General features: G+C 39.0%; 1 protein-coding gene across 1 annotated transcript in view; it reads right to left on the bottom strand.

Annotated features, from left to right (window-relative positions):
* ZNF236 (zinc finger protein 236) overlaps window positions 1-18,776 on the bottom strand; it is a 94,005-nt gene extending 75,229 nt beyond the window's left edge. The window contains exons 1-4 of the mRNA XM_072852849.1: window positions 18,719-18,776; window positions 6,193-6,335; window positions 4,722-4,886; window positions 171-349 (exon numbers count right to left, since the gene is read on the bottom strand). Of these exons, the coding sequence (XP_072708950.1) occupies window positions 171-349; window positions 4,722-4,886; window positions 6,193-6,219 (371 nt within the window). The 5' untranslated portion in view covers window positions 6,220-6,335; window positions 18,719-18,776. The remainder of the gene's footprint in view (window positions 1-170; window positions 350-4,721; window positions 4,887-6,192; window positions 6,336-18,718) is intronic.
* Between the last annotated feature and the right edge of the window lie 3,136 nt (window positions 18,777-21,912).

Below are 21,912 nucleotides of genomic sequence, written 5' to 3'. Positions count from 1 at the left end.
TTTAGCAAGGTTTTAAAAAACAAATGCCATTTTATAACAGCATACCAAAGAAAAGAAATGATCTGCATAGATCATGGTACTTTGCTGACTGGAAATGCTACTCTTGCTTCCCCCAGCTATCACCATAAAAGTAACATCTGCTCATTTTGTTACAATCCCGTGATTGTCACCTTATTTTATAGTGAGTTTTCATATGCTCCTTTAGCTGTGAGGAAGTTTCAAATTCCTTTTTGCAAGACTTGCAGCTGTGGATCCTACTGCCTGCCAATTCTTGACGATGTTCTTCCATGTGTATGGACAGCTGACTCTGTAAAGTAAATTCATCTCCACACTCTGAACAGATAAGATTCTGAAAGAGATAATAGAGACTGATTTTTCAAAAGACTCCCAAACAGCGGTACACTTGCACAAGCTTTGCTCAAGTAGATGAATGTATCCTTCTATGGACATTGGCAGCTGGAAGCAAGCAGCAATAAAAGTATACAAGCGAAAAAAGCTTATGAGCCCCATAATATAAATCACGAACAATAATCACTGCAAGCTTATGGTAATATTTATATTTTAAGAAACTCCACTGAAACTGAATTCTGAAAAAGTTCATATGGTAGTAGAAACAAGCAGTTCAGTACCATCCTCACCACCACTCCCTATTTCCTTGGTAGGCTAGTTCAAGATACACACAGAAACTTACCTCAGCACCATTACACTATGGTCTACCTAAACCCTTGTAAAAGATACTACTTTCTAACCTGAAACATCTTAACTGTAGCCTCAGGGATTTTACACTTTTACTGGTTAAAATTATACAGATTGTCACTTACTTTTTAACACTAATCCCACCACAGTTACTACTGACTTTTCTTAAGGTATCTTCACAGAAAAGACAACAGAAATAAATAGGAACATAATGTTTTTGACAGATATAACTTCAACCCATTAATTTTACAGCAGTGTCAAACATACCACTTTCCAGTATACATTAGTATTCCATGTCATTTAGAATGGAAATCATACTTGTAATGTTTAATGCAAAAGAACTGCCATTTCTCTGAAATTCAGAGGAATAATCAAAGTCAAATATTGTTTCAATGAAAACTAAAAGCTCTGCATTTATTTGACTTCCTTTTGCTTTTCAAAACCATTAATTTCTTTTCTCAGTGTATCTTTACTTTACAAAATCTAAGCAGACAGTTAAGATTAAATGCCTAAAAATATTCACCATCTCTTCAGCAATACATCTGTTACATGCTCCTTACTGGTGTACATAAGGAACTTCAGACAGTTTTCGTCTCTGTTCATTTTTCAATATTTGTAGTTATCACTGCAAATTGAAATGTTTTTTATCCTCCCCCTCCCCCTTTTTTTCCTCCTTGAATGATCAACAAGGGAAAGAAAACAGTGTTCATTTAAATAAAGATATTGACAAGAATGTATTAATCAAGAGGAACAAAGATATGCAGTGCTATTGTTAAAATGCTTTGACAATAAATTTGTTCCCTATGACTGAAAAAAACAAAAATTCTGCAGTATTGCCAGACAACGTTTCCACACAAAAAAACCTTAAAAATCTGAAGTCCTTTAATAAAATGAAAGACTACCTCAAAAATGACTTGTTTAATCTAACCTGGAGATCATTATTACCGGACTCACATTATAGTGTGGGACAATAAATAAATAAATATTACTTTCTTTTCCAAGATCTACATTCAAATCTCAATAAGAATACTTCTTATCGAAAAATATTGTTCTTATACAACAAATTTGGTTTATGACAATCCTTTTGTACAAGTGGGGAAAAATTACCTCAAGAGAAGCTTACAATGTGTACTAGATCAAGCTCATGGTCCCCAAAATTGAGAGTTCGTCAATCACTTCTCAGCATTTTTCAGACACATATTATCTATGACATTACATTGCTATTACACATATTCTATTAAGCAACTTCCACAAACAAAAGAATAGCCTAAGAAGAAGTATTCGAGACAATGAAAGTCTATGTATTTTTGTTCACTACTGTAGAATTTTCTGTAGGAAAGCAAGGACATGGTAAAATAGAAAAACTGTACAAAAAACCCCAGCAATATATCAAACCCAACAGCCTCTCTATGGAATAGGCAGTACCAGATTTATTTTTTTGCCCCTCAAGCAAACAAAAAGTCCACCACCACACACAGAACAAGTAATTGCACATTGTTAACCTCACTATGATTAAACCTACCTTCTAACATTAAACAAAAGGGGCTGTTTGTACATTGCTAGATAATACTTAACGTTACCAAACTCAGAAATAATTTTAGAAATCTTTAATCATCTAATTCTGCCTGTATTAACTATCTTTACCTTATCAGATGCAATATCTGAAGGAACACTTTGGAACTCACAATCTTCACCTGTTTAGTATCAATTACTCCTACCATCAGTAAAAGAAGATTTTAATTTGCACTTTTTCAAAGACCATTGCTCCCAAATTGTAAGACAGGACAAATGAAATACAGTGAACATTCTTAAAAAAAACCAAAAACTCAGGATTTTTTAACAACAACATTTTTACTCTATGTCCACCAGTTTTAACTTTTTCAACATATTAAGGTTTTCCTAAAGCCCAAGGAAACCTCGTGCTCATGGAGAAAGAAGACATTAGCTGTTTTAATGCTATAAATTAGAATTTTTCAGTTTGTATTTAGCATTCCTGTCTCACCAGGTCAAGAAGTACCACTGTTCATTTCCACTGAAGAAATGGACAAAACCAAGAATCCTCTACAAGGTCAGGCATATCTACACAAGGTACGTTCTTTATGACTTCTTAAACGAAAGCTACCTGAAACTGAGGAATTTCAAACAAATTACACCAATTATCACACACAAATCACTAAAGAACATGAGGATAAAAGTTAGTTTCTTGCAAAATAGATTTAAATAGCCCAGAAAATTCCTTCTGGAACCTCTCACAGGAGCAATCACTCATGAAAATCTGCATTTCAACACAGCCAGACATGGTCTCACAAACCTAACTGGAGAGCTCAAGAAGTTAATCACACTAGTTTCTTACTACTGCCCGTCTGCACTCACCTGTAGATAAAGCTGGCTGATGCAGCACAAAGCAAGACTAAAGGTACCCAAACCTCAGCTTTGTGCAGCAGCCTCCTCAACTGCTATGTGTGAGTAAGCGAGTATGTATCTTTGCTCTATTTTCAGCCTTTCTAGCAGCAAAAGTAAGAAAGTGATAGCAAACAGGAGGGAGAATGTACTCCACTGATAACTTAACTTCTTATCCTGCACTTTATGAAAAACTCCTGAATGACAGCTAGTGCCATCGTCAAGACTCTTTGCTTCAAGTTCAAATTCCAGGTCTCCTACAGGCCCAGTGCATAACTATCGAGAAAGTCATTCTTGCAATTCTCTGTGAATTTATGTTCATCTGTTTTATCACAGAATTATAGAATGTTACACAAGTATATTCACTAGCAGTTGAAAGGTGTTAATATAAGTTTAATTTTTAAACTGCAGATTGAATTTTAAATTGAAAGGCATCACACAACCTATTCTTCTGACACCTGCACCAAGTATCAAAATCAGAGCAGCTGAAGTGGATGAAAAATCACTTAGCGATAGAAATGAACCCTAAAAATCACTCCTGGGCATCTTTCTTGATGCTCAGTTTCCTTATTCTGATGTTTTTAGCAATTCATAAATCAAGTTTCCTCAATAAATAGCCATTAAACTATGTATCATCATAGATACATTAACATGCAACAAAATTGTACGCAACTGCTCTCATTTTAACTTGGTTGTGTACATGATAAAACGTGAACTGATAACAAGATTAAAGAAGGAATACATTCTCTACAGATGGCATTCCCTGCCTGGTGTAGGGAAAAACGCAAACAGGCCTATCGTCCCAAACCTACTGGTAAAAACTGCTGTAAGCTGACTGCAGTTGGTATGGAGTAACATACAATTGTTATGTTTATGATTAGAAGTCCGGCGATAAAAGTGCATACATTACTAGGCTCCAATTCTCCAACGCAAAGTGCGATTTTAAAATAGCTTTCACAGGAGGAAGAGGTAATTACATGATTGAAATTCTGGTATTCTGGGCAGTACAATCAACTTTGGCAACTGCAGTAACGCAGTAATGACTATAAAGTGTGCAAAATACTACTACGCATTAACTGTTTTCTAAGAATTTAACCAACGCCTTATAAAAATGGAGAATGAAACTGTGAGAGCAGAAGGAACAAGAAGTCCTCTCAAGAGAAATAACTGCTCAAAAAAGGTATGGCAGTTCTAGATAAGGGAACAGCTTCATGATGCAAGAAATAGAGGGTGGTAGTGCCTCACCATAACATCTGCCATCAAAAATTATCACCTAGACTATTTATTACATGTGAGCTTATCAATGTACATGAAATCGCATGAATTGCTTCAAAATAAAATTATTTGTAAATAAATAATCACTTAACGTTCATATATGATATGATATCTATCAAACACGCACAGATTCTCTTTGTTAGTAAAGACAGGATGGGAACACTTGCTTATATCCAGTACATTAATTTCTGCTACTATTATTAAAACAGACTCCCCACTACAAGTTTTATATTTCTTCTGAATGAGACCATTTTTTCAATCCTCCAATCTAAAGGATATAGGTAAGGGATTAAGTACAACCATTATGACATGTCTTTTCAAAATTTAAATTATGAGGTTTAATGAATTACCTCTTCTTTCTCATGTAGCATTATATGAGCTTTCAGACTGGCTACTCTGGAGAATTTCTTGTTGCACACAGGACACGTAGGATCTTCACCATTGTGAGTACATTTATGAAGTGTCAAGTTGAATTCAACATTAAATGACATCGGACACTGGTCACATCGGTGAGGCTGTTTGTTAAAACCACAAAAATAAAGAAAAAATTCAATCTTCCCATAAGTTACATAAACCCTAGGTGACACATATAACCATACAAATCAAAAGGTTTAAAATAAAAAAAGAGCAATTCAAATACCTACATATGATAATGATCCTTAATAATACCAGTCTTAATTATTTTCTCTTCTTTGCATCTCACTACTGAAAATGCAAATACAGCATTTCAAGAGCACATGGGGAAAGGCGGCAGGGGAACTAAAGAAAGTAGAGACTCAAAACTGAGACTGTCCAAGGAGAGTGAAGTTAGAAGGAGAGAAGAATGAGCAAGAGATGGAAATAAATTTCCCGACTTTAATGGAGATCGTGAACTCTGCTTAAGCAAAATTAATAATTGAACCAGCAAAGAGCTTAGTTTATGCTGTAAGACTGACTGCTCTTCAGTTGGTATCTGCACAGTTTTCATTTTTTAAGAGCACCTTCACTGTTAGATATAAAGGCTCTTACACAAGTGTGCAATAGCATGGCTTTAACAATATCAACTTCCATTTTTTGTATATCAACCTTACAACATTGAAACTTGTGTAAGTAGTTCTTCGTATACATGAATTATCATCTCAAACGCCTACATTTTGTAAAAATTAATCTTTATCTACAGCTACCTCAAACAGTAATAAAATTATTTTTCCATCACACGTAAGGTAGTTTTACCTTTGTGAAATAGAAAGCAAGGAACAGAAATGAAATGCTTTAGATTACAGATTAAAGCTGTGGCAAAAGCTTCATTTAAAAAGTCGGTCCAGTCTTAATCACATATCTGTATTTTTTTCATTCTTTCCCAAATTTGATTTGTAAGCAGCTCACATTAATCTACTAACACATACATACTAGATTAGGTTGCCTGACATTATTGAAAACAGCTATAACAGACTAGCAGGGTCCAGTTAATCAATATAAGCATTATTTTCTTTTTATTGCTAATGTGTAGAATCAGTTTGCAAATTTGATTAAAAGAAACCCATACATTTGCTCATCTACCTGAATATTTTATAAATCAAAGAAAATGCCTAAAATTAAAAATTACTGAACTGGAAACAACAATCTAACTAAATGGCATCAAAGTAAGGTCCTGCCCCAAAGGAAATATGAGGAAACATGAAAGAGAAACTTCATAAAACTCTGAGGTCCCCAAGTAGCAATTATTAGTGATGTGATTAAAAAAACCTGAAAATGATGTCTTGTGTTAGCTTTACTTGTCAGTATATCAAAATATCAATATACACTGGTACTTTCTAAGTTTATATCTACTAAAATTCATACCTTATCATTTTGCTCATGATCCCTCATATGGCGCTGGAACTGGGTCTCTTTTGGAAAAGACAGCAAACAGATCTCACACTTATGGAAGTTAGGTACTTGGTAGGGAAAATTACTGTTCTCTATATTCGGTGTCAGAACATCATCTACAAAACAAGCATCAAAACATTTGTATGAAGTCACATTTCATTTACTTATGATTTATTGTAAAAAGCAGAATTCTTTGAAGCAGAAACTATTCAAACTCCTGTAAGATTTTGACTTATAAAAGATTCTAATTTCACGGGATCTTGAAGATCTCGGGCATAAACATTACTGCTTCCATTGACACAGGATCAACAGAATATATCCATCCCTCTAACTGCCAGTCACTAAGGAGATAAATAATCACCTTTTCCCAGTAATTTGAAATAAATTATTTCTGTGCTTCATAAACACCCATCAAGTTTGCAACAAAATAAAATGCTGCCAAATACACTAGGTATGAATAAGATGCTGCCAGGGGTTACTTTTAATAATATTACATCACGTGTTTCAAAAAAATAAAAAACTTTTTAATACGACATAGTCAGCAGTTCTGACTATACAGGTTTTCTGTCCTCCCCTGCTCCTTTCTCTCTCTCTTTTTTTTTTCTTTAAGAAAAATTTAGGCATCTTGTCTTTCTTCTACTTCTGGCAACGTAAAACCTTTATTAGTTACCTTTACAGTTGTAAAACCAACACTAATGTTTCAAATAGCTCAGAGAGATGCAATAAACTTCAAGTCAAATGTGTACACATGAATTCAATGGAGAAAAAGACTATTTGTTTTTTAATAGACACAGTCTAAGCCCACACAGTTTTCTTATTTTGAACTCCTACAGTCACACAACTTTTGATATACAAGTTGCAAGCTTCTATATCCTCTTGCTCAAATGGCTGAAGTCAGTCCTATAAATATCTAACATAAAAGGAAAATACTAATCAAGTAAGTTAAACACATTTTACACTTGAGAAGATATTGTATTACTAAGGAAGTTATCTTTATTTAAGAAAAACTTTTAAAAAAGCAATTGGCAGGAGGGGTTAAAATATGTAAGATCATTCAAAGCAGTATTAATAAATTGAAAATAAAAATCAATTGACTCATGCTGCAGATTAAGGACACTAAAGAGAAAAAAACCATAGAAGTCAGTTTCAAACACTGCCACAACTCAACAAAGTGCATCAACACTTTGCAGAATGCAACACAATGCAAAAAAAGGGAACACTGATTTTATTATCTAGACATGCAAGGCCTGATGTTTCCCTTTAAGAAAGTCACTACTTCTCACCGTGTATGTAAGAATTAGGCATAGGAAGTAACAACACAACTAGAACCTTACAGCATCCTGTTTACATTTCCTCAGAGGAAACCAAAGATTACGATTCATATAGTATTTCTGCTCAGTACTGCACCTACCTCAAAGTCCTGTCTCATTCAACACACCATTTACAAGGGCGGGGGGGGGAACCAGTACCTCACATACTGACCACCTTTTTTTCCTGCTAAAATTCTCATAAACAAACTATAAAAGCTTGTAGTTGAGGAAGCTCTAGGAAACATTTCAGCACAAGATATTTTGGGTGAGAAAAATCACAACTAAAACCAATGTCCTGGGGACTTACACTTCCCATTTCTGGACTAAGTCACCCAATTAACTTTTGCTTTGAAACGCTTAGTTATACATCTTTCTGTTAGAGAGAAATACTTTGCTTAACTATCACAAATCTTTAACATGTATAAACTTAAACCTACTGCATCCTTTAAAGGACTCTCAGCTGTAAATTCATAATATATGCAGACACTATCAATAACATCCCTGAAATGGTCACAATTCTTTAAAAGCTGAAAAGCACAGCTTTAATTACAAGACACTGTCCTTTAAGCATCCTTGTGATAAATATACCTGAGTAGAATAAAGGGCACAGAATCAGTTTCTGTAAATATTGGCATGACAAGAAAAAGAGAGGTGAAAGAAAAATCTACTGCAATACTTGGACTATATGAAAATGTAATGCAAGAAGCTTTCCTTCCCCCTAGAAAAGAGTAACTGTTCAACCCCATGAAGGACTGACCTCTCACTTTAAATTGATAACTGAAAAATGATCCAAACCATGACTTTAGAAAGGCCTTTAAACCTTCTCCATGAACCAAAGAGATTATTATCTTTAAACATTCACTCTCGAGATCAAAGACGACAGACAGCATACAAAAACAATGCTAAGCAACTGAAGTAGCAAAAGTGCAACTTTGAAATAAGCAGAAATAATCAAAGGTGCTAACTTCCCTACAATTTGAAACTCAGAAAAAGCAACATGCTCACTAGCGTCCGAATAATGTTACCAAATCACTTACTTTTTAGGTCAATAACATTTCTATATATCATTTTTATTAAAATGTGTATCGTATCTGTATCAACCGCAATACTGATTAATTTACAGGCTATGAATTTTCTTCTAAAATTCAAAAAGAACTTTAAATTAACTATATGCTAATGAAAAATTACATATCCTTGTGATGTTTCAACAGAATTTGATGACTATAGGTGTATGAAATCATATCACCTGATGCAGAGATATACAGGAAGAAGATATTTCAGCTTTTCTTTAAAAAGAAGGAAATTATCACCACCAAAACAAACAGAAAGGGGTAACAAAAGCATAATCTTAAAATATTTCATAGGAAAGAACAGAAAAACAGCCTAAACTTTAAGAAATGAGGAGTTGAGCACATCACACCCCGTGTCGAACCGTCAGGAGTTTCTCAAAACTAGTTCATGGTTGATCATAAACCCTTAGCTGCCTGCAAGCCTTTCCACCTTCCTAAAGGTCCTCAGACCCCAAGGAAGAAGAAATAGAAGGCACACATTTAGAAAATTCATTGCTTACGTCTGTAACACCTTAAGCATTACTCTTGTAAACAAAATCTTTGTTACTCTTTCCAAAGCTGAACCTTATGCTTTTTTAGTCCTATCTTTAATATTGCTAAAGAGCAAAAGAAAGACGTCTGGGAGTCAGGACTGGACCCTAGAATCAGCAACTGGATTGTAAGGTCCAGCTTGACTTGGCAGAGGACTCTTACTGCAGAAATCCTTAAGGATAAGGCACAGCAAATCAATTTAGGTTAGATTCTAGAAATCTTCAAAGGCTCAACTATTGGAAGATCAGGCTGAAGACTGCTCTAAGTAGGTACAGCCAGTATGAATAGAAAAACAGTCCAGTTTGGATTTAAAAGAACTCTGAAAGTTCAATTGTTTCACTTTCACTCAAAGGGCAGGATTGACATCTAATGCAGATTAAAATAAAAACACAAATTCATTTATTCATTAACACTATATCTGAAGCAGCTTAAGGGAAAGATGAGACTGTACTAATCTCTTTTCGCTTGTATTCTCACTACAATAGTTTGGTCCTCTATTACCAGCCAAATACTGGGCATTTCTGAGAGTTGCGCAGCTCCCTTTTATCAAAGATGCAGGAAGTGACTTTTTATTTTATTCTTCCAGTAACAAGGAGAGTATTCAGAATAATATCCCTGCTGAAATCAGGCAATTGTGTAACAGCAAGGACAAAACTGTTATGTTGCCTTTAGAATTGGGAAGACAGAAAAACAGGAAAGACATCAATTAAAAGGGTAACAAGCAAGTGAGCTGTATTTTGACTTCTCAGGCAGGTGTCACAGACTTGTAAAGTACAACTTGGGTCTGTCTTCATTTAAATATAAAAATGAAATAAAAGTTTGACAGAGTTTTTTGTTATAAGAATTAATAACCAGACGAAGACACTATTTACACTGATACCTCTATATCATAGCAAGTCAAAGCAATAACCTACGTTACCATATTTCAGGGAAATCACCAATAAAACCCAGTTGTGCAATCATCTTTCCTTGTATCAGAGAAAAAATGCTTTTAGGTGCATTGGCTTGCATCATGAAACAAGCCAAACATTGCAAAATACTGAATCTACCTTAAAGGCCAATATTTTTGAATATCCAAAACCAGGCAGATGATGCCAATTCAAGAAGGTGGCAGTGGGGTATGGATCCTATACTTTTAAATGTACTAAGAAATTTGTTAATTAAAAAAAAACCCAAACAAACCAACTCTAAACTTTTCCTGTGTACCAAAGGGAAATGGCCTCAAGTTGCGGCAGGGGAGGTTTAGACTGGATATTAGGAAATTTTACTTCACTGAAAGGGTTATCAAGCATTGGAAGAGGCTGCCCAGGGAAGTGGTTGAGTCGCCATCCCTGGAGGTATCTAAAAGACGTTTGGATGAGGTGCTTAGGGACATGGTATAGTGGTGGTCTTGGTAGTGTTAGGTTTATGGTTGAACTCAATGATCTTAAAGGTCTTTTCCAACCTATATGATTCTGGTATTCTGTGAAAATAAAAATACCAACATATGTGACACAGCGTTTGATGGTCAAAATTCATAATTTATCAGATTAGCAACCCTAGCATAGATAGCTAATATGGTGCAAATGATCTCAGAAAAATATAAATATGAGGTACACAGATTAAGCAATCTATTTATTGTTAGATATACTCTGTCCAGATGAAAACACAAGTCTGCTGTCTGTTAATGAACTAACAGAATGCTATTCAAGTCAACCACACAGAATTAAAAGTTTGAGTTTTCAGTTAGAGAAGACATTAACTGATTAAGCATATAATGTCAACAAAAATCCCATGAAAAACTGGAATGCTCTTACTAGAGAGAAGCTTCTTATTGAAATCCATAAACAAACACACACACACACAGAGAAAACACAAAATTAATATCAGAGCAACAAATCCCCTGAAAAATAAGTGATTCTTTCAGGTCTGCACACTACAACAAATGGTAAACCTCACTGAAGAGCTGCAGAGTTTAAAACACTGCCATTTATTAATATTAACTGCATGGAAACAGTGCAAAAGCTGCTGTCAATTTCTACTTTTTTTTGCAATTTGCATGTTTGTCTAGTTGCAACATAAATCAACCGTATTCCATCACAGCTTGAGACAGATAGTCAAGTATCAATACAATTAAACTAAACAGGGAGCACTTAGCTCATTACGCACTGTCAAACAGATGTTTTGTCTGTATTCTTACAGTTTGTCCAAAGTGCCCAAAAATACCAGAAGCAGATTTGCAAAGTACCTATCAATGATAATAAACTTCCAGTTTAAAGATGGACTTATTTAAATATTCTTAATGTTACAACCTTTAAGTTCTTTTCAAATTAATTGTCCCTCACAGAGCAGCAGCAATCAAGCTTCGGGTCAACTCGGCTACAGATTTCTGTGATACAGCCTTCATGAAAACTTGACCTCAGGAGTTGAGTCAGCAAGCAGGTGCTCTCTGCTATAAGCCACTGATGACAACTCAATGTGGAAGGAGGAAGACAGAATTAGAGCACTCCCAACCATTCCTTCCTTATGTAAGCAGCACTGTGCCTCACGGCAGCCTGCAATCCTCTCTGCAAGGCACAGATGGACTCATTCGGCTGTAAACGCAGCACAGCCTTATGAGATCTCTGATAGCCTACTGGCATCCGACTGAGAGGACACTGCGAACACAACACTCAAGCTTGCGGAATTCACAGATGAAAACTTGTCACTGAAGTTAAATGGCTGCTGGCAAGTTTAGGGACAAAAGGGTCTGACTCTATAGCTATTTACTAATTTATGAGTGGAAAGAAAGTGGTAGGACAAGAGAACAAACCAGGGATGGCAATATTGATGCTTCCTCATACTACACTTGAAGTCATAGAACACAAATGATGAAAAATCATTAAAACATTTTGCTTAGTTCCGCAATCATGAAAGAATCAGGTTAGTTTAAACTTAGCTCAGCACTCACAAAAACAGTAAACAGTCATGCCTCATGACTTCTAATGGGAGGAGTAGGGGAAAGACTCAACTCTCAATCTGTGTAACAGACCAAAATCCAGAAATTAATTAAGATTTTCTCATGTAAGAAAAGGTAGTTTTATTATGTTTTGGTCAATAATCAATATGGAATTTAAAGTAGCACTAGTCCAGATGCTTAGCTTCCAGGAGCACACTGCTGAGATGGATGTCCAGGTGCCAATTGCTCAGCACTTGCCAACACAAAGCAGCTGCACTCCTTTCAGGACCACAGACGACTCCAGAAGTTGCACAACACTGACGCGCTGCAGGCAGCAGAGAAGCCTGACAGGACACGGAATTAATAGCTCCATCGTAGCTGGTTAGATGCTAAATAAATTATACTGGGTCTGGCTGGGGTGGAGTTAACTTTCTTCGTAGCAGCCCACATGGTGCTGTGTTTTAAATTCGTGACTAAAACAATGCTGATAACACACCAATGTTTCAGCTATCGCTGAACAGTGCTTGTACAGCGTGAAGGCCTTCTCTGTTTCCCACTCTGCCCCTGCAATGCGTAGGCTGAGGATGGGAGAGGAGCAGGCTGAGGGTGGGAGAGAGGCTGGAGGGGACAGCGGATGCAAATCAACCAAAGGGACATTCCATGCCTTACAAACATCATGCTCAGCAATACAAACTCAGGGGTAGTCCTTCCAAGGCAGTCTTTGCTCAGAGACAGACTGAGCATCAGTCTGCTTGTGAGAGGTGGTGAATGTTTGCCTTTGCACCACTTGGTTGGGGTTTGTTGTTGGTTGGTTGGTTTTTGGGTTTTTGGGGGGTTTTTTTTGGTTTTTTTGTTGTTTTTTTTTTTTTACTTTTTTCCTTCATTTATGAAGCTGTCTTCATCTCAACCCACCATCTCAACCCATTAGCATTTTTCAGCTGTTTGTTTTTACATAATTTGGATATCTCATGCTTGAGACCTTGACCCTTACCTGTGCCCAGCCACTACACTGTTAACAGAAATTTCAGAATGAACTAAATGATTTGTTACATGATCTTCCCTCTCCCCCAGAGTGAACACAATCCAACTACAGCAGGAAAACTCAAAAGAAAAAGACACGAGAGGTCTCAAATAGAAATTTAATTATATTTGGAAGCACTTAATGCATAGGAATGAATGAGGTATGAAGGTATGAGCGCAACTGCAATAGGGAACAAAATAATGAGGACCTGCAATTGGCAGAAAGCTATGGAGAACGGACAGAACAAGGGCTGAAGTTATCATACAGCCAGAACTTAAACACAAGTTATTTAACTGCATAGATTACTGGGGAAAAGGCACAGACATATTTCAAGTATAATGAGGAGCTAATGTGGAATTAAAGTACACCAGTGTAATCTATCTTCTTCTCACTGAGATCCAACCTACCCCTCATACATAAACTTAGATTTTATTACTGCAGAACAGTGAGATAACCAAACAAAAGTATCACTATTAAAGCCTAAAGATTATCTTTTCTAAGGCAAAAGTTTGAGCAGTTGACCCTCCTGTATGTTTTAAAAAGGAATTACCTATACCCATTGTATTTAAAAGATTTAGCCCACGTCACAGAAGCAGTACCACAACCTCTTCATTCTCACCTGCATGACATCACTCACCTGTTCTTCTCTTGTCAGTCAGAGGTCACCACATAAAATCCTAGTGCACAACTACTAAAATAATATACACAATATAAATTCAGGGAAGACTTAACCAGTGAGTTCAAGTTGCATTTTTCTTCAATAATACAAAATTGGAATGTAAAGCCTCAGAACTGACTTTCCCCTAATTCAATATACCCACACCCTAGGTGATGCTAGAGGATTGGCAGGTAGCAAACAAAATACAGCCAGCTCTGCAGAGGCAAACTTAAAGCTGCATTGCCTTCTCTGTGTTTCTTATCTTTGTGTATTTAATATTTACCACTCTTCATATGTGAATCCTGTTAAAATTCAGGCCCTCTGAAGGCACAAAATACTCAGTTTTAACTGCACTCATAAAGGAATTCAGTTTAAACTTGTGTAAAAGTAGCCTTTGGGTTTAAATATAGGGCATACACTCTGGGCTTAAAAACTGCTTCAGTATACCCTGCAAATATTTCACTTTGCTGTTCAAAGAATTCCTCTTCTGCTATTTGAAAGTGATCAGACAGTTGTGAAAGTCAAAACTGCTCATTTCATGTTGCTGCTATTCAAACAGTGACAAGCAGCACTGGTACAAATAGAAATGTCCTTCACTATGGGGAAGGAAAATTTAGGCGAAGAAAAGAAGACTGAAGGTGCAAGAACAGTAATAGAGTCCTCAAAATCCTTCTCATACACCTGAAATAACAGCAGCAATAGCAAAGCAGTGACTACCAACTCACGGTAACAACTACACATTTATTGGGACAAAATGGAAACTCTCACAAACTAGCCAAAAGAACCAGTGACAAAGTCTCAAGGTTTCACAGGACCTACAGAAAACCCTTGTCCACTACAGTAGCTAATAAAATATCCATAAGCACCCAAAATATTACTCTGGATCTATAACAAATATGTCTTTAAACATTGTCTTTTCATTAGCTATCTAACTGAACAGTAAAAGCCTGGTATTCATTTCAATTCCAGCTTAATAGCAACTCTTCATTGCTAAATTCTAATTAAAACAAAGAGTTAGTAAGATTTTTCAAAATAACATCCTTACAATATGAGGCCTATCATATTTTTAAAAACTTTTCTCAAAGCAAAATCATATTGCATGTTCCAAAACACTTGTGTGTTTCAAGGCTTTTTCTTTTCAATTTTCAGGCACTTCTGCCAAGCTCCAAAAATATTTAAAATTAGCATCTTCTGTTATGCTAATATCTTTAAAAAAGCATACAAATAATATTTTATGCAAAGTCAGTTAGTAAAACTAAAAGTAAAGGTAACAGTTTGAGGGATTATTACTAAGAAAGTATCGCTAAGATATCCAAGCTTAAATCAGAGAAATAAATATATTCAGAAAGGGGCATGACAAAACATATACCAATATAAATAGAACACAATAAATGTTCCCCTGCATGTTTTCTTTGTGCTACCCTAGCTGCACAATAGCAGTGGAAATCGCTTTCTAGTGTCTTAGAGACACTCCTAAGGGAACAGAGTAAACAGAACTGCCCCTCAGTCAGTGGTTCTCAAATGAATTTTGGCAACGATGCACAACAGACTACAGAAAATTCACATGGCCTAAAACTCTGACAGTTCAAATGCTGTAGTGCAGGTTACTTAAAACCACAGCAGCCACACTGGAAACTCTGAAGCCACATACATGAATAATTATTTTTTAACTTCCTTCTCAGGTTAGAGGCTATGTCACAAGAACCTGTGTAAATGTGTTATTAGTGTGTTAACACCAATTATGTGTTAAGAGCTGCTTGTCCTTTTCTTTCTTTAAAAACATCTGCATGGAGTAGCATTTTTTCTAACACATTCTTCTTCCTTCATAGGTATTCAAAGTCTCATCCTGAAATTTTCAGAAAGGCAAGAGCCAAGGACCTGCTGCACTTCTGTAAAAGGATTTGCTATACAACCACTGCTAAGCAGCTAGAGCAAGAATCAAGGAGCAGCAAAACCCCAAATCACAGAAGATTAGCTCTTTTAAGCTTCTTGAGAATCATACCCTATACTTCATCCACCTCAAAGGAGAATCACAGAATGGTTAAGGTTGGAAGGGACCTCTGGAGGTCATCTTGTCTAACCCTTCTGGTTCAAGCAGGGCCACCTACAGCCAGTTGCCCAGGACTGCATATAGATGGGGTTTTGAATATCTGTACAGAAGGAGACTCCACAACTTCCCTGGGTAACCAATGCCAGTGCTCAGTCACGCTCACAGTAAAAAAGTGTTTCCTTATACTCAGATAGAACCTCCTGTGTTTCAGTTTGTGCCCATCAGAGAGGTCAATTAAGTTTAAAAAAAAAAAAAAAAGAGACAGAGAATCACAAGATGGTTTTGGGAAAACAGTACCAATGCAAAAATAGTTATCTTAGAACAGCAGCCATTGAGGTCAAGGTATTGTTCTGACTGTTGCTGCCTAGAGTTCAGGTTTTTATCTAACATATTTAATTTTCCTAGAACAAAGAACATGTTCCAGTATTTGACATGCATGGTGGTTAAAGTAGTTTAAGGAAGCTGCACAACAAACATTACTGATTCACCTTTATTTTCTTCCAAAGCTGTATTACCATAAACACACAGACTGTACAATTACAGAGAGCAACACCTCTCTTCTGTGAAAGACATTAGCGTACCAGGGTTGTAGGAATTCTGAGGACCACACTAAAAAGGAACAAAACCTAAAAACGTACAATTTCCTAAGCAAAAGACATGAAATCTATTTCTGTAAACAGCTATTTTCTAAATAAAATTCCTCCTGCTAAAAGTGAAGCCTGTGGAATTCACAACCAGTTTTCGAAGTCTGTCAGCCTGTAACTGAATGGGACAAAACAGTCGCAAGTCCTGAGAACGTAAATTTCCCAGATTCGAGCTGTCCTGCTCAGCCAGAGCTTCTTCATTCGTGATCTTCTTTTAGCCACATGTAAGTGTAGAAAAAAACGTGACGCTTGTCAACACTGACTTTGCTGTTTTCCCAAACTGCTGAAATCTCAAGGACCAAAGACTCCAGAACCCACAATATTTGTCTATACAGGGCAGAGTCCTTGCGATTGCAGACTGCAGAAGTCTCTGAATCCCTGCAGTAGCCCTAGACCCTGTAATTCTAAAATGCTGTCTGCAAACTACCTCTATAAAACAACTGCATTAATAAATTAGCAAATTTCTTTTTAAAAAATTAAATACATGAAAAATACAAAATATGATCAAACTCACAGTAAGTCCTGTCACCCATACCTCTTACCATAGGAAGGGTCTAAGATCAAGGTCCAACTACAAGCAAAAGGGATACAGCTATGAGGCACTTTTTCTAGACAGCTTGTCCCAGTCTTGATCTTCTCATTCATACATCATGCCATTATTACAGGAGCTTACACACATATGATACATGTGTACCCTTGCAAGAACTACTAGAGAATTAAGTAGACATTTTAGTTAAAATAAACTTTAAAAAACCTCTCAGCTTCCAAAACTGTTAACAGCCAAAGCTCTTTGGGTCCTTCTTTATATACTTATTATTTAGTGTTCAAAAGCTGAGATCAATGGCTCCAACAAAAAAATAAAATATAATAAAAACTTCTGGTAGGAACCTATGGCCCATTTGGCTTTCCATACTGGAGAAACATGTATTCCCAACACTCATGTAACAGTACAGCATTTTTTTTTGCCTGCCAGCATATTTCAATTCTACAAAAAGTATCCTACAGAAGGCTCACCTACACATTCCTCTTGAAGAGCCAGAGCTCATCTGCAAGTATTCAGAAAACCAGACATTCTATATATATACTGAAAATATTACTTAGTTGACTTTTCATGACTGAAATAACCACAGTATTTGAATGTTTTATGAAATCTCTCCCCATTCTATCTGGGTAAAAAAAAAAAAAAATCTACTGCTGCATGCTTGTGTTGAAAGAGAAGTCACTGATGAGGGTTTCAGGTCTACCCAAAACGCAGTATTTTTGCAGTTTGTGGGCTTTATTCACATACTACTCACAGATCCCTAGTAACATCAGCAGGACTGAACTACACAAAAGAGCCATAAAACTCACTACCTACAAATTGCTGTCAAAAAAACCCCCAAGCTCATCAAACCAATCCTGCCCTGAAATATTCTCTAGTCATCAACGACACTAAAATGCAAGCAAAAATTTAGAAATTAAAGTGTGACACAGAGTAATATATGTTTGGGAAAGAAAACCAGTTCTTTTTTATACGTATACTCACAAAGAAAACTACTACAAAGGTGTTTTTTAAAGCCTCAAAAAAAGCCCTCCTTCTTGTAATCAGAGAGATGGAAGAGTTGACTCTTATTTTCCCTCGTTTACCATCCTTTATTCGAAGCTCTCATTAATTTGGCTCAGGGGGAGGGGAGGCAGTGCGAGGGGAAGGAAAAGAGCGGCGGAAGGACTCGGGAGCCTTCCTGTCCTGCCTGCCGCAAGCCCGCCCGGGCTCTCCCACCGGCCCTCACCAGCTCCAGCCAGCCCGGCGCCGGGATCTGCCTTCGCAGCACCCGCACCACGGCCGCAGGCGCGCCGGGAGGAAGAGGAAGGCAAGGCCGCTGGCCTGGGCCGAGAAACCCTTCTCCGCCGATAGCCTCGCCGCCGCCCCACGACGGGGCAGCAAGCGAAGGCAACGGCCGCGCCGCGACCAGTTCCCCCCGCAGCCTCCGTGGGTGAGGAGCCATTACAGCCGCCGCCCCCCGAGAGGGAGGCGAGAGGCTGCGGGCAGGTCGCGGGGCTCGACGGGCCAACCAGGCTCCCCTCCGCCGCGCCGTGTGGGCCGGCGGGAGCTGCCCGCTCGGTATCATTCCGCAGGGCCGGGCCAGGCTCCCTCCCCTCCCCTCCGCCCTCTTGCCTATACACTCACACAATAGACCCGGCCTTCCTCCCCCATATCCGGGGACTATATGCGGAGCCCGCGGAGGCTTTTCGCCTTCTCGCGGCGCCCGCGCTTCCACCCCCGGGCGCGTATCGCGCTCGCCCGGCCGCGCTGTTTACCTGACTCGGTGCCGGCCTTGCTAGTCTCCCTGCTGGCTTTGGGAGGCCGCCCCCTCGGCATGGCTGCCCCCTCCCTCCCCCCACCCCCCCCCCCAGCGCGCGCACACACACACACTTGGCAACGGCGGAGGAAGCGGCGGTTGGTGAAGGGGGGACGAGGGGGCGGGGCCGAGCGAGCCAGCCCGGCCCTACACACGGGCCGCCGGGGACGCGGCGCTGTGGGAGCACGCCAGGCGGGGGGCTGGCGCAGGCGCACACGGGCCCAGCGTGGCGGGGCAGGGGGGGGGGAGTGGGGAGAGAGAAGAGCGAGCGGAGAAGAGGCGAACTCACGGCAAGGCCAGGCGGCGCAGGCGCACTGAGCGCGCCTCGCCAACGCGCGGGCGGGGGGGGGTACACGGTGGCGTGAAAGAGGTCGCGGAGGGGCGGTGGCAGGAGGCTGGGTTGCGCACGCGCGAGGCGCCGGAGTGGGAGGGGGCCTTCACGTGCGTGCGCGCCTGAGGGGGGGTGGTACATCCGAGTGCGGCGGCGCATGCGCCGGTGTGTGGGCGGCGGGTGGAGGTCAGTACCGGGCCCGGCTGGGCGCCGGCCGAGCGGGTTGTGCCTGGTCCGGTGTGGGCCTCTGGTCCTCCTGACTGCAGGAGCCGGCACGGCGGGTCTGCCTGCGTGTTGCTGTAGCGGGAGGGCTGAGGTTTCCCTTTCAGAGCATAGAAGCAGGTGGGGCGGCCTCAGGCCGGGCTCGGCCAAAGCCGCGGCGGCGGCGCCGTTCCCTGGGGGCGATCGTTCCTTGCCCTCCTCTCTTACGCCCTCCGTGGGTTCTGGTTTTAGCCTGGCAGGTCCATAGCGTGTGCACGGCGGACGTGGGGCTCACGCCCGCCCCAGAAACGCGTTACCTCTAGCACGCATCCCTGTCAGGGCTGGCGGGGTTTCCTGCCTAAACACCGGGCGGTCTGTGAGCGGCCTGAGCTCTGCTGCCTGAGTCACGTACTGCCTGAGGAGATCTTGGGGGGACATAAAAGATCACTGGCTCATTTAATAGCAATTTTTGGGTATCGTAAGCCATAATGTTCAACTCTGTCACCTGTAAGTTCTGTGCATTGGAAGTGTGTCCTCTGGAAAGGGCTTAAAGATGGAGATATTTTTGTTGATGGCTTGTTCCAGCACTTCATGGCTTTCATTGCCTCCAAAGACACCGCTGTATGTCATCTTTGAATTCATAGGGCTTCAGCTTCTAAAATGAGATTTTTATTGCACCTGTTTCTTGCTAAATAAAACTTTAATACAAAACACTTGCTTTTGATGGGTGACTGGATTAATCTTTTTTCATTATCTCAATAGTTTGACCTATTTAAGAGTCTAAAGCTTTCTCTGAGTTACATTTTCTTTCTGCACCTTTTAATTTTTAAAAACCCTTTTAAAAAGGGTATATTTCTGTACAAGGGGAACTGCTATGAGAATACTGCCTATAGTGATAAAACTACCTTTTTTTTTTTTTTTTGGCTACTCAGTCTTTCACCCAAAACTTGATCCAAAACCTACTTCCCGCCGAGCCAGGTTACTGCTGCTTAGTTGCCCAACTGTTACAATGCTCAAGTTCTTCAGGATATCCCTTTTTTCCTCCCCCCATCCCATACAGCCAGCACCTGTCTGGTTTCTTTACTTCAAACCACATAGTGTTTCAGTAGTCTGTGTTAAAACACATTTAATATGATGTAGGCTTAGTTAAACAAGTTGGATGACCCTGTCCTCATTTATTACTTTTATTACTTTAATGTCATTTCTGCAGTCTCTGCAAATAGTATCAAGCAGGTACTTCAGATCACTGATCAAATAGGGCAGGCTGGGTACTGATACCTGTAAACTATAGTAGCAAAACATCACTTAATAGTTTTCTCATCCTTGAATGTTAATTATCACTTTGTTAATTCATTCATCTTGTTCTGTTGCAAATGTATGAAGCTACTTTTTTCATCAGTTCCAAGTTAAATGCCTTTCAGATACCTGATTAAATTACATCTTAAAACTTGCCTTTAGCTACCAAATTTAATCATATCAAAGAATGAAATCAGGTTTTTGGAATGCCAGGTTTCATTTCTTCCTGAGGGCTAAGGTTGGGTAAGCAATATTTAGATAATTTCTTATTCTATCTGCCAGTAAAAAGTGTACGGTATTTAATTTTCTCTGCAGAAGTGCAGCATTGGAGCATAAATACAGAAAGGAGGACTGAAGCTGCTGTGACCCTTCCCTGGGGCTCCTGTGAGCTGACTATTCACTACAGCCCAGCTACAGGCGGGGAGAAGGCAAAGAACAGCAGTGGCCTCTGGTGGTTATAGGCTAGTTCTGTGCTGAAAATCAAACTTGCCAGTGGTTTCAGCAGTGAGCTACAACCTACGAGTACATGAGACAAGGTGACATGATTTCAGTTAGACCCTAGGGACAGGACTCAAAAACAAAGAACCCCAACTGAATCAGTATCTGGAAAACCTTTGCACGAGCTCATTATTTTAACTACTTCTCCTGATTTTGTTCCAACTTTGTTATCAGGATTATCTGTATTTTTCATTGAGGTCTTCTGCTTTAGGATTAAGAACTTTGAATCCCGAGGTTTGTCTCAGTTTTGAAAAGAACTGATGTACACATTACAGGAATGTAAGTGGGATTGTATGTGCAGGCAACTCCTGTCTGTACTGATGGTAATTAAAATTGTACCTCATTTTTCAAGTCTAATGCAAAGGACAACTTTAATTTCTATTTTAGCTTTTCAGCATTCTTGTTCCCTGCATGTCTTTCAGTGCTCAGCAGCAGTACATACAATCCTGGTTAATTTTGTACTGCAAAAGTCTGTGCATCATCTGTTCCAAATTGCTGTGGTATGTTTGTCATTGCCTATCAGTCTTCTAACACTTCTGCATCACTCTCTCATTCTGTACAAAACTAGCTCTGCATAAAAGTAGAAAAGACATCAGATTTTACTTCAGATCCTCAAGGAGCCTGGGGTACTGGGAGACAAATAACAGTTTATGAAGAGTATGTGGAATAGGTGTTGAAGAGCATATGAAAATAACTTTTTATTAAGGAAATCCAGTGGCAAATCACATGCTTAAAATACTGGCTTTAACTTTACAGCCATTTTCAATCTAGTGAAGCTAATCTCTGTGTAATTTCCCTTCTTTGTCTATGTGATTGACATAATATTT

The sequence above is a fragment of the Ciconia boyciana genome, chromosome 2 (genome assembly GCF_034638445.1).
Source record: "Ciconia boyciana chromosome 2, ASM3463844v1, whole genome shotgun sequence".
Taxonomy (NCBI): Eukaryota; Metazoa; Chordata; class Aves; order Ciconiiformes; family Ciconiidae; genus Ciconia; species Ciconia boyciana.
This window is presented reverse-complemented; position numbering and strand designations above follow the sequence as displayed.